The following is a 16,876-nucleotide window of genomic DNA, read 5'->3' as shown; positions in this document are numbered from 1 at the left end:
ATGGGAAGGTGAACCCCAGTTTAGCTTTAGCCGCTGTTCGACCGGACTGAAGTCGCCTTCGTCGCGTTTTTATGACGTTTGTCTTACCAATCCTTCCTCACACGCTGCAGGCTTAGGTATGACGACACGACTTTGTTGTTGTCGTGTGATTGTAACTTTGTTTATGACGAAGAAGGCGCGCGAGGGTCACACGTCATTAGCTTTACAGATACATCCGGTTGAAAGCGATTAATGATCGAATTAGCAGCATGTATTAGCTTCATTCGTGCTAGCATGTGCGAGAAGCCACCGGTCGTCACGGTAACATGCTAGCGACGTCACGCGTGTTAGCATGTCGGGAAGGACACGCTCCCGGAAGCCGACGCGCGAAGGTTTCCAGTGTTGTCCCTTATGTCCCCGTCCCCGGCGGACAGAAGGGACATGTCTCCAGATAGCTGGTTTATTCCGTTCAGTTCAAACCTGTTGATTAATAGTTCTGGGTGTCGTCACGCGGAAACTGTCGCGCACTCGATCCACCAGCTCGCTTTCCGGTATGTCGTAAAACCCCGGTTGTAATCTGCCCCGCTTGTCTCCCCCCGTCCAGCAGCGATGGCCGGCCCGTCCGTCTACGCGATGCGCATGGCCAGACTGAGTGCTCAGATCTTCGGCGAGATGGTGCGTCCCACAGACTCCAGATCTATGAAGGTGGTCAGGATGTTCCAGGAGCCCCCCCTGGCCAAGAGGAAGGAGGTGTACGACTGGTACCCGCAGCACAACGTCTACTCTGCCATGACCCAGAAGCTGAGGCTCATGGGACTGTTCAGGTAATGCATCTTCGGACGCAATAGCCCCGCCCCCTGCACAGCGACCACCGGCTGCGTGTCGGGGGTCGAGACTACGGTGGCTCCTCTGGGTCATACGGGAAGCAGCGGCGATGTGGGGAAGGACCCGGATCTCAGACTGGACCGACGACGCGTTTAATTATGACCGGTGGAAACGGGGAAACATTTTATTGCATAAATAAAACTGCGGTTGAGTGATTCTCTGAAAAGGTTATGTGCTATATAGTTTCATCTGTGTGTTCATTTGGATAAAATAATCTGTATTATGCTCAACATTTTGAATAAATAATAATAAGTTAAAAAAGAGGAATATGATTTTACCAATAAACTTTGCATTATGCACTTGCAATAACTATTAAACGAGTATTACACTAATATCTACTCACCATTAGTTGTGCTCTCAATAATCGCTTCTGTCCTTCATGTTCACGTTTTTTTGTTTCATAAATTCCACATTCTTGTCTTGTAATCCAGCGTTCTTGGTCTCTCTGTGCCGAAGCAGTTTTGAACCCTTCGTTGCCTCGTTAACGAAGCAAGGCAGCTGTAGATAAACCCGAGTTTTCAGTCTGAATCCTGGTTTGTCTGTTAAAAGAAGTTTTATTTTCTTCTTCCTCCTCAGTTGGATTTTCCCATTAGCAAAGAAGCTCTCCAAAGACGTTTGTTTTTTAATCTAATTTTCACTAGTTTACGTCTGTTTTTAGTAACGTTTCACGTAAAGCGTGAAGATTCACAGGCGATTGTTATGTTGGTGAAAATCCGGTCGTTTTTCAAAATAAAACGCCTTTTAGACGCTAATAATCGATACAACGGAAATTGTATACGTTAATTATTCTTCCTGTGCGGCCCGGTAACAAATGCCTCACGGACCGGTACCGGGCCGCTGCCCGGTGGTTGGGGACCCCTGGACTAAAGGATTCGATCACCACGATCGGGTGGAAACCTTTCACTGCTGGAAGGCTTTCAGCGTGCTGCGACGCAGGAAGCATTGATCGGGCTGAAACTTGACGGCTTTGTGGGATGAACGAGTGAAAAGGATGCTTTAGTTTCACCCTCGGCAGGCTCGGCGAAGGTTTTAACAAACGTCTCTTCCTCTGCAGGGACGAGCACGAAGACTTCAAGGAGGAGATGCGGCGTCTGAAGAAGCTGAGAGGGAAAGGGAAACCGAAGAAAGGAGAAGGGAAGAGAGCCAGCAAGAAGAAGTAAAAGGACACTTCCAGCGGACAATGTTTCTTTACGTTTCATGGAGGCAAAGTGTTGGAGTGTGTGTGTGTGTGCGTGTGTGTGTGTGTGAGAGATAAGAAGCCATTATGGAGACGACATCCTACTAACTAAATATTTAACACACACTTTGTTTTTGATTTTTTACAAGCGAATGCATCTTGTTTCACTCATAAAAGCATATTTCGAAGATGTTCGGAATTTGTGAAGCATAAATTATTATTATTATTATACACACTCACCGGCCACTTTATTAATTTTAACTAGAAAAGCACTCTAAATGACTTGATTTGCTAGTTTTCCTTTTCCGTTTTTTGCTCAAACCCCTAATAATTATATACAATACAAATAGTGGTAACTAGAAAAGCACTCGGAGAGCTCAAACCTTAAATCTCTACTGATGGAATCGGTTGATTGTTGTTGGTGAAATGACAGATGTATCATCAAGAGTTCTAATAATTATAGTTTGGTACTATGTGTGCGAGAGATATTAGATTTATTCATCTTTAAAAGGGACATGTATATGTTGCTGCAGGGAAAATCTAGATTCATATCCTACAACAAGAGTAATGACACTGACTATTTCCTGATAACTGAAATAGATGCCCCTAATAAAAATAAAAACTTACATCGGATAGAGGGCTTGACCCAAAGTCCTGCATCCTTGGATCCCGTGGGAGCAATGATTGGTGAGGGTCAAATCCATGATCCTGGATGAAAAGATTTGCTCGTTGGCCGTCTAGGACTTAAGCAACAAGAGACGGAGAGTGAAGAGGAAGAAGAGGAGGCATCCTGCAGCAGAGACTCTCCGAGGGATGCATCAATGGTAGAGAGAGGAAGTGGCTAAGAGAAGAGAACGACCTTTAAACTCCAGATCCATGGAGTCAGAGTCTTCAGAGTCTCTGGAGCAACTTTAATTAACGATTAATGTTTATATTTCACATCATACACGACAAATACTCCAAATAATATAGTAGTCCTGCCCCGCCCCCTCTCTGGCTCCCTCTGCTGGCGGGAGTGACGCACTTCGTCTCCCTCTATTTTCCACTCTCTCTCGCAGTTTAAAATGGCGGCGTTGAGAAGCGCCGAGTCTCCACCGCCCGTCTTTAACGGAGACGCCGCAGATCGGGAGTCAGGCGCGGAGAGGGGCCTGGAGGAATTGGGGGCCGGTCTGGACTCCTCCTGCACGCCGGGGATCCCCGGAGGGCCGCAGGGCGAGGAGGTAAGCGCTCCGGCGGCGGGGCGGCGGGTCGAGGCTGGCCAGGGGACTCGGGCTGGGAACGGAGGTAACGGGATGTAAATGTTCACAAACGCCGGACCGACGCGGATTGTGCCGAATGCGGCCGATGGGGGGGGTCGAACGCTACGAGGAGGGGGGGCTGCCACAGACTGGGAACTGCGGCAGTCGGAAGTGAGCGGGATGAAGGATGCGAGTCTGCTTCGGGCCTGCTGCAGCATCCGCTCCTCGCTTCGTGCTACAAGCCGCTGGTGCGGTGCGGCAGCGGCAGCGTGGTGCGGCGGCAGCCTGGTGCGGTGCGGCGGCGGCAGCCCGGTGCGGTGCGGCGGCGGCAGCCCGGTGCGGTGCGGCAGCGGCAGCCAGGTGCGGCAGCGGCAGCCAGGTGCGGCGGCAGCCTGGTGCGGTGCGGCGGCAGCCCGGTGCGGCGGCGGCAGCCCGGTGCGGTGCGGCAGCGGCAGCCTGGTGCGGCGGTGCGGCGGTGCAGCGGTGCGGCGGCGGCAGCCCGGTGCGGTGCGGCGGTGCGGCGGTGCGGCGGCGGCAGTCTGGTGCGGTGCGGCAGCGGCAGCCTGGTGCGGTGCGGCGGCGGCAGCCCGGTGCGGTGCGGTGCGGCGGCAGCCCGGTGCGGTGCGGCAGCGGCAGCCTGGTGCGGCGGTGCGGCGGCAGGGCGCACGCACCAGACTGCCGCCGCGACAAAGACGCGTGGGCTTTAGTACGACGCGTCTTTAGGGGGGGGGGCTGAAGTCGTGCTTGTGATTTTTATTATTATAATTTTTTATACAACAGAAACGTAGTTTAACTTGCATTACGGGCTCTAGAATTACACCCCCCCCCCCCCCCCCTCCCTACACGCACACACGCACCTTCGATCTCCAGCTTGGAGGCCTCCATGTGGACCTTCACCATCACAGCAGTACTCTGGATACACCAGAAAATACTCCAATCTGCTTCCCTGACAGCTGGATTTTGAAATCACAGGTTTGGGGATCGACCCCGTGTCTGGTTCACCTGCTCAGTCGGGTCGTTTATAATTCCCACTGTTGTTGCACGTTTGCTTTCAGAAAGAAATGAAGGTGAAATCAGGAGAGGAGTTTCAGTAAACTGTAACCAGCAGCTTGCCGACATGAACATGATCAGTAATAATCATATCTATAGATCACATTCATGCATTTTGCTTATCTGGACTCAACGTCGGCTTGTCGTGGAACTGACGTGTGATTTGTGATTTTTGAAGGTGTGCAACAAGAAAGGCCTTCGCACCGTCGCTCGCATCTTATTCTCGCGCGTTTAAATTTGTGTGTGATGGAACAGAAAATGGGGGGAACGTGTTCCGTGTTGGGGAGAGAGTGTGAGGTAGAAAGACTTTAGTGCTGTGTTTATTTCCATGTTATTATAGCATGATTTAGGGCAGAAAACGTGTTCAGGTAAGCTGCAGCACCTGCAGCCACGCTAAGCTTATTCACTGCACCTTCAAACAGACTACTCTTAGCTGCATGTGCTGCAGACAAGCTAAGCTTTGCTGCAGACACGCTAAGGTTTGCTGCAGAGATGCTAAGGTTTGCTGCAGACAAGCTAATGTTTGCTGCAGACACGCTAAGCTTTGCTGCAGACATGCTGATGTTTGCTGCAGACATGCTAAGGTTTGCTGCAGAGATGCTAAGGTTTGCTGCAGACATGCTAAGGTTTGCTGCAGAGATGCTAAGGTTTGCTGCAGACATGCTAAGGTTTGCTGCAGAGATGCTAAGGTTTGCTGCAGAGATGCTAAGGTTTGCTGCAGGGATGCTAAGCTTTGCTGCAGACATGCTAAGGTTTGCTGCAGACATGCTAAGGTTTGCTGCGTGTGCTGCAGAGAAGCTTTGCTGCAGAGATGCTTAACATTAGCTGTAAATGTAAACACATGCAAATATTCTAACATTAACTGCAGATGTGCTGATGTTAGCAGACATGCTAACGTTACCGACAGTAGCTGTCACTCCGCCAAGGCGATCTAAAGCTTCTCCGGATGTGCTAATGCTACCTGCTATTGCTTCAAATGGTGAATTCAGTCATGGAGTTCAGGTCAGACGCGCCGCCGCACAGGAAGCACTGGCGGCGTCTTCCTCGAGCTGGTCCCGAGCCCGGATCAATGCAGGAATGGCGAACCCAGTTTCCGTTGCCTTTTGATTATTGATACGTGTCGAAGGACACTTTGACAGACGTCCAACATTCCCTCTGCAGCAAACATCTGGAGACGGTACCCACGGCTGACCCTGCTCTATTACGTCTCACCACATCACCGGTGCTACAGAGGCCGAGTCCGGTGGAGTGTTCTGACTGTGCTTCGGTGTGTGTGTGCCCCCCCCCCCCCCCCCACAGATCTGGAATATCAAACAGATGATAAAGCTGACGCAAGAACATTTAGAGGCGCTTCTGGACAAGTTTGGGGGAGAGCATAACCCCCCCTCCATATACGTAGAGGTAAGGTGAGCAGAAGTTGCGTGGAACCAAACGTAGCGACTATTATTTCCGGCCTTGCTGCTGTGGGGTCCGTGCGACGTGGTGCGCCGTCTGTCGCAGGCCTACGAGGAGTACACCAGCAAACTGGACGCGCTCCAGCAGAGGGAGCAGCAGCTCCTCGAGGCCACGGGCAACGGGACGGACTTCGCTTGCTCTCACGCTCCCACGCCGGCGCTGATGGAGGTCAAGATGGGAGGCTGCAGGATCGGAGCCCAGGCGTTCCCCTCGGCCCCCAACAGCCTGGCAGTCCTGCAGACCCCCGGCGATGCCGGCCGAGCCAACCCTCGCTCCCCTCAGAAGCCCATTGTCCGGGTCTTCCTGCCCAACAAGCAGAGGACAGTGGTAGGTCTGGCCTTTTTTTTTTTTTGTTGTTGTTGTTTTTTAGGATAATGTTGGACATGATTTTAAAGGTTGAGATGAACTGTATGGCGTTTGAGGTGTCAAAATGTGATTTCTTGCTCCTGATGTGCATTCTCCAGTTCCGAACCTCTTTAGTATAGAGTGTCGCTGTTCGGTGCAACTGAAACGTGTCATTTCATTCAATGTCGTTAATAATTGCAATGACCCGGAAAGAGAGTCTAAAGTGTGCTACTACTTACTTACTTAATATTTGGTTGGCATTTTCTCGCTTATGCAATGAACACGGTCGCATCCTGCGTCCCTGCAAATAAGTTTGGCCACTTCGGTGGTAAAATGTAGGCAGTAGACGAATAGTAGGGGGGGTGCGTTCTTTGAAGATGCCGCTGTCCTCGTTCAAACTGCGTGCGAGTTTCATTCGGCCCGCGCCGCGCCGCGCCGCTCCGTTCAGTGAGTGTTGTGTTGCCATCAGGTCCCAGCCCGCTGCGGGATGACCGTGAGAGACTCCCTGAAGAAGGCTCTGATGATGCGAGGCCTCATTCCAGAGTGCTGCGCAGTGTACAGGATACAGGACGGGTAAGCCGAATGGGACCAAATGCAGATTCATCAGGAAATTATTATAAATATTATGCTCACGTAAAGCCATTCATTTGATGTGCATGTCGGACCTGATTTCCTATAATTTCCTGCCTAAAATCCGACAAGTGAAAGACATAATAAGATTTTTTTTGTTTCCCCAAATTACTTTTTGTTTGTTCACATGCAATATATTTTATACCATCAATGTCGGGTTACACCGAACTTAATTCAGCCATAATCAACACAATTTCACAAATATTAGTGCTGTCAAGACATTTGAGCAGTTAATTAATCTCTTTTTTTTTATCCCCACTAAAAGCCCTCAATTTGAGATTTTCATGTAAATTCAGTGACAAAGTAATTAATCGCAATTAAGGCGATAATTTGACACCCCTAACAAATGCACTGTTCCGGCGGTCGGAGAAAACTCGCTTGAGGCTATCGGAGGAAATGCATCGAAACATCAGGAAGCGAGGAGCCGGAGGTTTTTATGAAGCCGCGTCATCAATCAACGGGTCTGATGGCGTCTTGCGCCGCGAACCCGCACAGAAACCGGCCTGCTTAAACGGCCGAACGCGCGAGGCGTCGACAGACGGCCTGACTGTCCAATTCGCGTTTCAGTGAGAAGAAGCCGATTGGCTGGGATACCGACATCTCCTGGCTGACGGGGGAGGAGCTACACGTGGAGGTGTTGGAGAATGTGCCGCTCACCACGCACAACTTTGTAAGTGGCGTGCCAAAAAACAAGCGTCAAATGGGAGACGCTGCACGTTCAACGCTCATCCTGCCGCGTGTGTGTGTGTGTGTGTGTGTGTTTGACAGGTGAGGAAGACCTTCTTCACACTGGCCTTCTGTGACTTCTGCAGAAAGCTGCTATTCCAGGGCTTCCGCTGTCAGACCTGCGGCTACAAGTTCCATCAGCGCTGCAGCACGGAGGTTCCCCTCATGTGTGTCAACTATGACCAGCTCGAGTAAGTCAGACAGACAGGGGGGGGTTGCCAGGGTTACCATGTTGGGCGAAAGAGGCTGCTTTCTATCCCCAATCGGTAATCTCGATGCCGTGTTTCGCAGCCTGCTGCTCGTGTCCAAGTTCTTTGAGCATCACCCGTTCACCCAGGAGGAGGCGTCCTCGGAGGGAACCACCCCGGTGTCTGAGACCGCTCCGTCGCTGCCCCCATCGGACTCGGCCGGGTGAGCAGGAGGGATGGTTCTCTGCCGTTTGGTCTGAGGCGTTGCCCTGGCTTGCGTCTGCTCTGTAGTTTTTTTGAGGGGTAATTCGGAGGCACCATTATTATTTGGACTCTTCGGTGAGGGGGCTGACTGGGCGTGCAGTGAGGGAGGCAGATGCTAGAAATGTTTTTTGACAGGTTCATCTCTGATTGTTTTTTTTATTTCATGGGGACAAGATCATTTCTATTTTATTTTTACTTTTACTATACTGGTAGCCGACGTCTACGTTATAAACTTCAACACTGTAACAGTCGAAGAAATCGAGTGCAAAATAAAAGTGTGTACACAAAATGACACAAATTGATTATTTGACCAATTTGAAAGTTTTGAAATCCGACCCCCTGTTGGGATCAGGATAATCCTGTTGTTGTTTTTGCATCAGTTATCCAGGTCCTACCGAAACGTTTAGAACAACGCAAACTGAAGCTTTGATCCAGATTCAAACTAGGACTGGATTACATGAGCCAATCTGATTTCAGAATCCTCCTTTCCCTTTTGAACGACCCATTCTCAAGATTTGATCCGATCCAATCGGATTACCTTCGAACATCTGGGCCCCAGATGTGTATTTGTCGTATACAGGCGTGTTTGTACTGCAGTGTGCAGTAACATGTATATTAGAGAGGTCGTTGCGAATGTCTCAAGGTTTCCTTGACTGGCCTACGAGAAGAATCCGGTTTACTTCCTGCTAACTTCTAACGGCAGCAGATGTGGGAGTCGGCGGCTGTTCATCGGGGGACGGGGCCAGGATCAGCTGTACGAACGACTCGATCTACAATTAGAAATGTCTCGTACTTTAAAATGAAGTTTATGCGGCAGACATGTTGTCGTTTTCGGGCTCTCCCAGCTCTTGTAAATATAAATGAACACATTCTAAATCGGCTGATCTCGTTTCTCCAGGTCCATGTGCCACAACCCTCTGTCCCCGTCCAAGTCCATCCCCATCCCGCCCAGTTTCCGCTCCGGTGAGGAGGAGCACCGCAACCAGTTCGGCCAGAGGGACCGTTCGTCCTCTGCTCCCAATGTTCACATCAATACCATCGAGCCTGTCAACATCGACGTGAGTGAGCGCTCGTTAGCACGCGTTAACGCCGTTTAAATAATCGCAAGCAGCCATCGGAGGGTTTCGGGGAGTTATTAATTATACCAATGCCAAATCAATCTGAGCCGAATACAGGATCAGGATGAGGGTATAAAAGGGCAAAAGGGCGGCGGGGTCCTGCCCCGAGGGGAGGGTGGCCGGGCCGGAGCGTGGACCTGTAAGCTGGAGAGGTGCCATTTCAACTGCTGGGCACTGAACCCATGTTGGCTCCCGTCGATGCGCCGTCTTTGTGCATGGGGAAAAAAGAATTTCCGCACCTGAAGGATGCGTCTCGTAGTTTCTCCTACTTCTTTATCTGTCCGTGGCTCGGTCCTCCCCGAGAATGGCTTTGATCCGGATCTGGATCAAGATTCTAGAAAATTTTAAAGGATTCTTTAACATTGCGAGATAGGGCGCTTTTTGACATTTTTCTTAATTTCTTCAAAACGCATGGCGGTATGGATCTGAAAGAAATCACACAAAAGTACTCCTTAAAGGTCTATGACCATGACTAATTTCAGCCGGATCCGGATCACAATCCGGATCTGAGAGCTAATTTTCATTCTAAAATCGGCATTTTTCAGGAGTCCATCCTGACCTCAATCTTGGAGCTAGAGACTTCACATTTGGTGTGCACACTCACAGTTCATTCTAGTTTCATATATGTTACAGTTGTACTTGTATCTTATCCCGTTCTGGAGCAGCAAGCTAGCGCAGGTTTGGCCCCTCTGATCCGGAAGCCCTGTTTACCATTGTCTCTTATCGGTTTGTTTGTCTGTCTATGCAGTAATTGTTCGGTATATTATCTAGTATGTATTACACATGTACATACACATAAATAAACTTTTGTGAAAAAGGTGGAACACACAACAGGATTTTGCTCACATTTACATTTCAAATGCCAAAACTGTCTCACAAGATCGAATAGTCTATTGGGGGCGAGGGTCTGCAGTCTCTGATTCTTTTCTAGTTCTGATTTGTAGTGTTTACTCCTCCAACATGCTGCCTGGCTCGCTCCCGTTCCCTACTTGGAGTCAATGTCTCTCTCTCTCTCTCTCTCTCAGGACCTAATTCGAGACCAGGGTTTACCACGGTGTGATGGCGGTAAGGAATCTTCTGTGCTTTCTTTGTTTTTCTCCCACCATCCTGTGTCTGCGTGATCTTGGTCTTGGACCTGTATGTGTGTGTTTGGAGTTCAGATATATTTAACCCTACGCCCTGGACCGATGTACCTAACCCAGGGAATCTTCCGTTAACTTAACGCGAGGCCCACTAGACCCACCTCCTCCCCTGCTTAGGGCCAAACAGATGCCTACAACTAAACGTATGATTTCAGCCAGATTGAAGAAATTGATCTCGTTCACCTTTTTATTCAAGGTTCTGTCTTCCAGGATGCTTTGATACAGGTAAACGCGGAATGGCTAGATTCGATAGTTTTCCTTTTCCATTCTTTGCCCGAACCCCGAATAATTATGTACAACACAAATAATCATAAGAATGACAATGATGAACAGAAAAGCACTCGGAGAGCACAGACCTCCCCCAAGCAGCTCGTTCCCCTCCTAACTGGATCTGCACCGTCCACACGGTGATCTGGATCAGCACCAAAAGGTTCTACATTGTTCTTGCTATCCTTAGACACCAACCATGAAAAGTAAAAGTGAGTCAGAGTTGTTGTGTATTTTTTTTTTTAACTGATTTATGAATCCATAAATGGTTTTCAATGTTTTGTTGTTTTTTTTTTTTTTTTGGTAATTCAAGTTTTCATTTAGAAAACAATGACGTACAGTTTAGCAGTGGGAGATCAGATTACAAAGTCACAGATTGGTTTTGAAAAATCAATAAATACAGCATGAATAAAACTATGAATGGACAGAAATCATTAACCAAACTGACTATACGTAGGCTGTTGTGTAAAGATGTATTGGTGAGAGGTGCGGCAGGCCATGAAGCGATTCTAACGTCCCGTCCCCGTCCCCCCCCTGTTCTTGTCATTATGCTGCCGTTCCACACATCAAGCGTCGGGGTGGAGGGGGCTTTCCAATATCAAAATAATTCTAGCGGCTGAGGTTGTCCCAACCATCAAGATTGAGTGAGCAACTTTGGTCTGAGGGAGAGGGAGAGAAGGAATGGGAAGGATGTTCAGCATGTTAGAGTGATGAAGAGTAGAGATGAAGGTGTTGACAGAGGCCAGTAGTGTGTAGGAAGATGGAAGAAGTATTTAGAGGAATTAATGAATGAGGAAAATGAGAGAGAACAAAGGGGAGTAGAGGAACCTGTTGTGGACCAGGAAGTGACGAAGATTAGCGAAGGTGAAGTTATGAAGGATGAAGAATGGGAAGGCGGTCGGACCGGACGACACACCTGCGGAGGTATGGAAGTGTCTCGGAGAGGAAGCTTTCGAATTCCGTTGGACTTCCTCGGCATTTCAAACTCGGTTATTTTGCTCGAGAACCGAGGTTCCGCTGTATTTCCGTCTCTCTCTAGAATAATTTTGTGAGCTTCCGCACCGTCAACACTGACCCTTACATTTCTGACGCATGTTCTGATGTTGATTCAGCACTACGACACCTGCAGACCCTCTGCAGCCAATCAGGACAGAGCTAACCCGCTCAAAGTTAGGCGTGGTAGGGCGGAAGCGCTGCGGTGGGCGTAAGGTGTAGGTGAGAGGGGCAGGGTGAGTAGCAGTGACGGTCTGTCTGTTTCTCTTTGCCCTGCAGCCCCCCTGACCCACCCTGCCCGCTGCTTCAGGAAGCACCGAACACGGACCTCGAGCCCCCTCCTATACTCCTACCCCAATGACATAGTGTTTGATTTTGAGCCCGAGCCTGTTTTCCGAGGTAGTTAGGCCTTTGTGTGTTCTTGTGTCCTTCACCCCCCCCCATTTCCCTCACCCCCAACCCCATCCTTGTGTGCCCCCCCCCCCCCCCCCCCCCAAACCGTGTCTCCCTTTCATGTCCATGCCACTGTAATACACAACCATCAGCTTCCTGGGAACACAACAACTCCTCTCTTCACAAAGATGCTGGTTTGGTCCCTGAAATTAAACATTCTGAAATTAAACATTTGCGTTTATTCGACTAATTAGCTGATTAGCGAGCTGATCGTTGGGATGTTCTTACGTTTCTGTGTGGTTATTCTGTGTAGTGTAAAGATATATTTTATACGTTCCATTAACATTTTCTTCAGTAGCCTATTGTCACGTGAGAAATAGTTTCAGCCCATCAGTCACAAAATGATGGCTCTGTACGTTTAATCTGGAATAAACGGAGTAATTTATGCCACCAAGAACGTAGTCTATGAAAATTAATTTTTACCCAAGAACCGTGTCCGTATATTTTTGTGGTTTTGATGTCGAGTTGAAGCGAGTGTTGGCGCTTTGCGCTTATTTCCTCACTTCTTTGGCGGACAAATACCGGTAAGCTAAAAATGGAGTGAAAAAAGCCTCCACTGAAATATGAATCCTTCGTTTGCTCCTCAGCGGAATATCGATATCCTTGAAAAACATAAAATGACCGGGGATATCCGTCGGCTTGCTGCTTTCCTACACGAGTTCTCATCCATGTGTGTCTGAGTCCGCTCTGTCTGCATCAAGGGGGCGGGACTAGGCGTGGGCTGAAACTGAGCATATTGTGGACGCGATAAAAATTAATTATAAATACATTTACAGCTGCGTTAATTCAACGTCCTATGCGAGACCGGGTTGAGAATAAGTTTGAAATCATGAAAATTAAGATAATTCTGGTCATTTTGAAATCTAATTCATTAACTGCTATTCACACACGCCCCCCCCCCCCCCCCCCCCCCACACACAGAGCCACACGTCTTTGCATGTGACCAAACACACACATGCACCTGATACAGTTGCCACACCCCCTGTCACCTGCCCAATCCTCATTTATTAGCTCACATTTTAAACCGGTTGTCCACCTCATCCGTCCTCTTTCGTCTTCCAGGCTCCGCCGCGGGGCTGTCGGCCACGCCCCCGGCTTCTTTACCTGGGTCCCTGACCAACGTCAAGGCGCCTCAGAAGTCGCCGTGCCAACAGAGGGAGCGCAAGTCGTCGTCGTCGTCCGAGGACCGCAACAAGATGGTGAGAGGCTGTGACGGACGTTTTCTGACGTCTGCTCTTCTGACCGCTGGTACTGACCCGGTGTCCTGCGGAATAGAAAACGCTGGGCCGACGGGACTCCAGCGACGACTGGGAAATCCCCGAGGGCCAGATCACGTTGGGCCAGAGGATAGGCTCCGGGTCCTTTGGGACTGTCTTCAAGGGGAAGTGGCACGGTGAGACCCAATTCGGTCCTCGCGCCGACGGCGCTTCGGGGGAAGGATTCGCGGGATCCTAAAGATCTGGACCGACGCGAAGTCGGGACGAAATAACGAGAATATAAAGAGTCTGCTCTCCGTCTGCTCCCAGGTGACGTGGCGGTGAAGATGCTGAACGTCACGGCTCCCACGCCGCAGCAGCTTCAGGCCTTCAAGAATGAAGTGGGGGTCCTGAGGTACTGCCTCCCACACACACACACACGCACACGCACACGCACACACACTCTCCTCTGTGACGCGCTGCGCCTGAACGTGGTTACGCAAAAGCTGCGTCCGGCTTGTGCTTGTGCGCCAGGAAAACCCGCCACGTGAACATCCTGCTGTTCATGGGCTACACCACCAAGCCCCAGCTGGCCATCGTGACCCAGTGGTGCGAAGGCTCCAGCCTCTACCACCACCTGCACATCATCGAGACCAAGTTCGAGATGATCAAGCTGATCGACATCGCCCGGCAGACCGCCCAGGGCATGGAGTGAGTGGCCGCCGCGCACACACACACACACACACACACACATACACACACACAGGGGCAGTCGGAGCTCTCCTTTTGTCTGTCGGTCTGAACCCCCCCCCCCCCTCCCCTCCTCTCTCTCTCTCTCTCTCAGTTACCTGCATGCCAAATCCATCATTCACCGAGATCTGAAGAGCAACAGTATCTTTTTTTGTCGAGGTCTGGTCCTGATGGAGCGTTGCGCATTTTTACTGGACGAACGAACGATGCTCCGCCCTCAAAGACTTCTGACATCACTTCCTGCGGTGGCTCGGGATTTATTTGTAGGACAGCTGCTCGGCCCGGACGACGTGTGGAACGCAGAACATTCGTTCACCTGACGTGATCTAAATGTCGTGATGGTTGGGTTTTTTTTTTTTGCGACGTATCAGAAGGTAACTTTTAGGTGGTTTTTTTTGTTTGTTTTTTTGCGCTATTGAACGCACCTTTGACAAAGGTGACGTTGATACCTCGTTTAACGTCTATATCCTGCGAGAGGCAGAGTGTTTCCTTGACTTGGTCTCCCAGATATTTTCCTTCACGAGGACCTGACGGTGAAGATCGGGGACTTCGGTCTCGCCACGGTCAAGTCCCGCTGGAGTGGCTCCCACCAGTTCGAACAGCTGTCTGGGTCTATACTGTGGATGGTCGGTGCTGTGCCCTGCCACTGATAAGACGGTTGATTCCGTTGCCATGGCCACAGCTAGAGTAACCTGTTCTCTCTCAGGCACCGGAGGTGATCCGGCTACAGGACAAGAATCCGTACAGCTTCCAGTCGGACGTCTACGCTTTCGGTATTGTGTTGTACGAGCTCATGTCTGGAGCGCTGCCCTATTCCAACATCAACAACAGAGACCAGGTAAAAGGACCTCAACAGTCCCTCACTGATTCAGAACGGAGCCCCCCCCCCCCGACGGCATGTACAGGTCGCCCTACTTCATACAATGGAAACTCATTCACTGTCTAAAGACGTCAATCTAAACCCGAACACAAACCTCACAAGCCCCTCTAAGCGTCTCCCCGGCTCCTCTGAGCGTCTCCCCGGCCCCTCTAAGCGTCTCTCCGGCCCCTCTAAACGTCTCCGGCCTGCAGTTATCTCTGCAGCCCATATTCTGATGTCCGTCCTTTCGTCCTAGATCATATTCATGGTTGGCCGGGGTTACCTGTCTCCTGACCTCAGCAAGGTGCGCAGCAACTGTCCGAAGGCCATGAAGAGACTGATGGCTGACTGCCTGAAGAAAAAGAGAGAGGAGCGGCCACTCTTCCCTCAGGTGAGACCAAGCAATGGAGACCTGTGTATTAGTACACCTACGGAGTATTTAACTAAAGTATGCTGAATATGCATCTCAGACATAATACACTTTTTACTATCCCAAAATTATATATTATAGAATAAAGTAAAGTAGACGACTCCGTTCCTACGCAGCAGATAAATGTCTTTTTACACGCCTTCAGTTCTATTAATGTGTATCTCAACAACAGGAAACACATGAAAGTGTAAATGGTACGGGTGGAAAAGCATAATAAAGTTAATTTAACACAATTCTGTATCATTTACATCCCGTTTGGGCTGCGTGTCGGGGGGGGGCTATGCCTTTGAAAGGGGGGAGTCCTCCGTAAAGTGTCTGGGTAACTGTCCTCCTGGGTTTTATTCCTTCTCTTTAGCCCAGTTTTCTATAGTAAAGTCTAAATCATTGATTTCTCCATCCCGTCCTGCAGCGAGATCCCGAACACGGACGCCATTTTTATATTTGGTGATTATTACCTTTAGTTCAACAGTTGTTCTCTCTACTTTCCTCTTCTTTTCCAGCAGTATTACTGCAGCCTTTCTTTGGATCCATCCCTAAGACACGCACGAAGGGAGAAATCTGCACCTAACTCGGTGCCGTTGAACCGGCTCGGTTAGACTCCGCCTTCGTTCTCGTGTAGAATCATCGCCGTTTGAATCTGACGACGACGACTGGAGAGTTTTTTTGTCTTCTCCTCCCGGGAGACACATTTCATCTTCAAAAAAAAAAAGATATTAAAATGCTGTATTTTTGTACATTTAGTCTTTATTTTAGCCTTCTGTGTGTTTCACATGACACTTTTTCGCTGGGGCGGCGCAGTGGGTAGTGCTGTTGCCTCGCAGCGAGTGTGTCTAAAATCCTGTGCATTGAAGAACTTTCTGGTTTCTCTGCAGCATTTGCGTGTCCTCGCCGGGTTTAAACGTGGAATTGAGGTGAATTGATTGCTACACGTAGGAGTGTGTGGCCCCCCTGTGATACCCCCCCCCCCTGGACACGGGGAATGGTTTTCTGTGGCTGGTTGTGCGTCAGAGACCGCGCTGATCCTCTGGCTCCGCTGTCTTCTCTCTTAGATCCTGGCGTCCATTGAGCTGCTGGCTCGCTCATTACCCAAAATCCACCGCAGCGCCTCGGAGCCCTCGCTAAACCGAGCGGGCTTTCAGACGGAGGACTTCAGCTTGTATGCCTGTGCCTCACCCAAAACCCCCATCCAGGCCGGTGGCTATGGTAAGCTCAAGCACACTCGTGTGCCCCCCCCCCCCCCCCCCCCCCAGCTTTGATGGCGTAGGTTCACGTCTGTCCAGAGCGCTGAAGCTAACCTTTATGCTCGCTACGACCGACGCCGCTGATTTTCTCTGCTTCTTTGTTGCTTTCCAGGCGAGTTCTCGGCGTTTAAGTAAAGTGCTGCAGATCCCACCCGTCCGTGTCTCTCGTCGCTTCTCTCAAGTCCCCGTGTCCACGCGGTGGATTCATCCATTACTGAAAAAAGACATCCCAGAATGGGCTCTTTCCTTCCCGTGTCCCACCTGACGAAGACGGCCTCGTTGGAGTTCTTCCAACGAGACGCTGTCCAGCAGGCGAAACGGCAGAGAAAACTGAATTAGTGGACTTTTTCGTTTTTTTTGTTTGTTTTTTTTTGTTAAAATTACTGCAAAATCAAACAGAGGTGTCCAAACCAAAAGCGATTTCGGAGGACAAGCCGAACTCCGGAGATGGACTCGACTGTGGAAGCTGAGAGGACAGCCGGAGGTGAAG

General features: G+C 49.9%; 2 protein-coding genes across 4 annotated transcripts; both read left to right on the top strand.

Annotated features, from left to right (window-relative positions):
• mrps33 (mitochondrial ribosomal protein S33) lies at nucleotides 1–2,231 on the top strand. 2 transcript variants are annotated; one of them, XM_068755312.1, is made up of 3 exons: nucleotides 1–116; nucleotides 584–803; nucleotides 1,919–2,231. In XM_068755312.1, the coding sequence occupies exons 2-3, from the start codon at nucleotides 589–591 to the stop codon at nucleotides 2,022–2,024; spliced, it is 321 nt and encodes a 106-aa protein (XP_068611413.1). In that variant the 5' UTR covers nucleotides 1–116; nucleotides 584–588; the 3' UTR covers nucleotides 2,025–2,231. The 2 variants fall into 2 exon arrangements, with proteins under 2 accessions (XP_068611413.1, XP_068611414.1); XM_068755313.1 differs by having other exon boundaries at nucleotides 4–116; nucleotides 587–803.
• Nucleotides 2,232–3,105: 874 nt separating this feature from the next.
• Nucleotides 3,106–16,521, top strand: braf (B-Raf proto-oncogene, serine/threonine kinase). 2 transcript variants are annotated; one of them, XM_068755376.1, is made up of 20 exons: nucleotides 3,106–3,261; nucleotides 5,629–5,730; nucleotides 5,830–6,111; nucleotides 6,599–6,702; nucleotides 7,327–7,429; nucleotides 7,528–7,676; nucleotides 7,777–7,896; nucleotides 8,836–8,995; nucleotides 10,081–10,120; nucleotides 11,737–11,856; nucleotides 12,973–13,109; nucleotides 13,186–13,303; nucleotides 13,437–13,521; nucleotides 13,641–13,817; nucleotides 13,951–13,997; nucleotides 14,364–14,482; nucleotides 14,563–14,694; nucleotides 14,972–15,106; nucleotides 16,195–16,348; nucleotides 16,499–16,521. In XM_068755376.1, the coding sequence occupies exons 1-20, from the start codon at nucleotides 3,106–3,108 to the stop codon at nucleotides 16,519–16,521; spliced, it is 2,463 nt and encodes an 820-aa protein (XP_068611477.1). The 2 variants fall into 2 exon arrangements, with proteins under 2 accessions (XP_068611477.1, XP_068611479.1); XM_068755378.1 differs by lacking the exon at nucleotides 11,737–11,856.
• The last annotated feature ends 355 nt before the right edge of the window (nucleotides 16,522–16,876 follow it).

Source organism: Brachionichthys hirsutus, chromosome 22 (genome assembly GCF_040956055.1).
Source record: "Brachionichthys hirsutus isolate HB-005 chromosome 22, CSIRO-AGI_Bhir_v1, whole genome shotgun sequence".
Classification (NCBI taxonomy): domain Eukaryota; kingdom Metazoa; phylum Chordata; class Actinopteri; order Lophiiformes; family Brachionichthyidae; genus Brachionichthys; species Brachionichthys hirsutus.
Note: the sequence above shows the minus strand (reverse complement) of the source record. Positions and strands in the feature narration are given on the sequence as shown.

Excerpts from the sequence above, each read along its gene's own strand:
- mrps33 (XM_068755312.1), top strand. The coding sequence starts at position 589 with ATGGCCGGCCCGTCCGTCTACGCGATGCGCATGGCCAGACTGAGTGCT. Across the intron at positions 804-1,918 it reads AGGCTCATGGGACTGTTCAG|GGACGAGCACGAAGACTTCA; the intron begins GTAATGCATCTT and ends CTTCCTCTGCAG.
- braf (XM_068755376.1), top strand. The coding sequence starts at position 3,106 with ATGGCGGCGTTGAGAAGCGCCGAGTCTCCACCGCCCGTCTTTAACGGA. Across the intron at positions 5,731-5,829 it reads CCCCCTCCATATACGTAGAG|GCCTACGAGGAGTACACCAG; the intron begins GTAAGGTGAGCA and ends CGTCTGTCGCAG. Across the intron at positions 13,998-14,363 it reads CCGAGATCTGAAGAGCAACA|ATATTTTCCTTCACGAGGAC; the intron begins GTATCTTTTTTT and ends TTGGTCTCCCAG.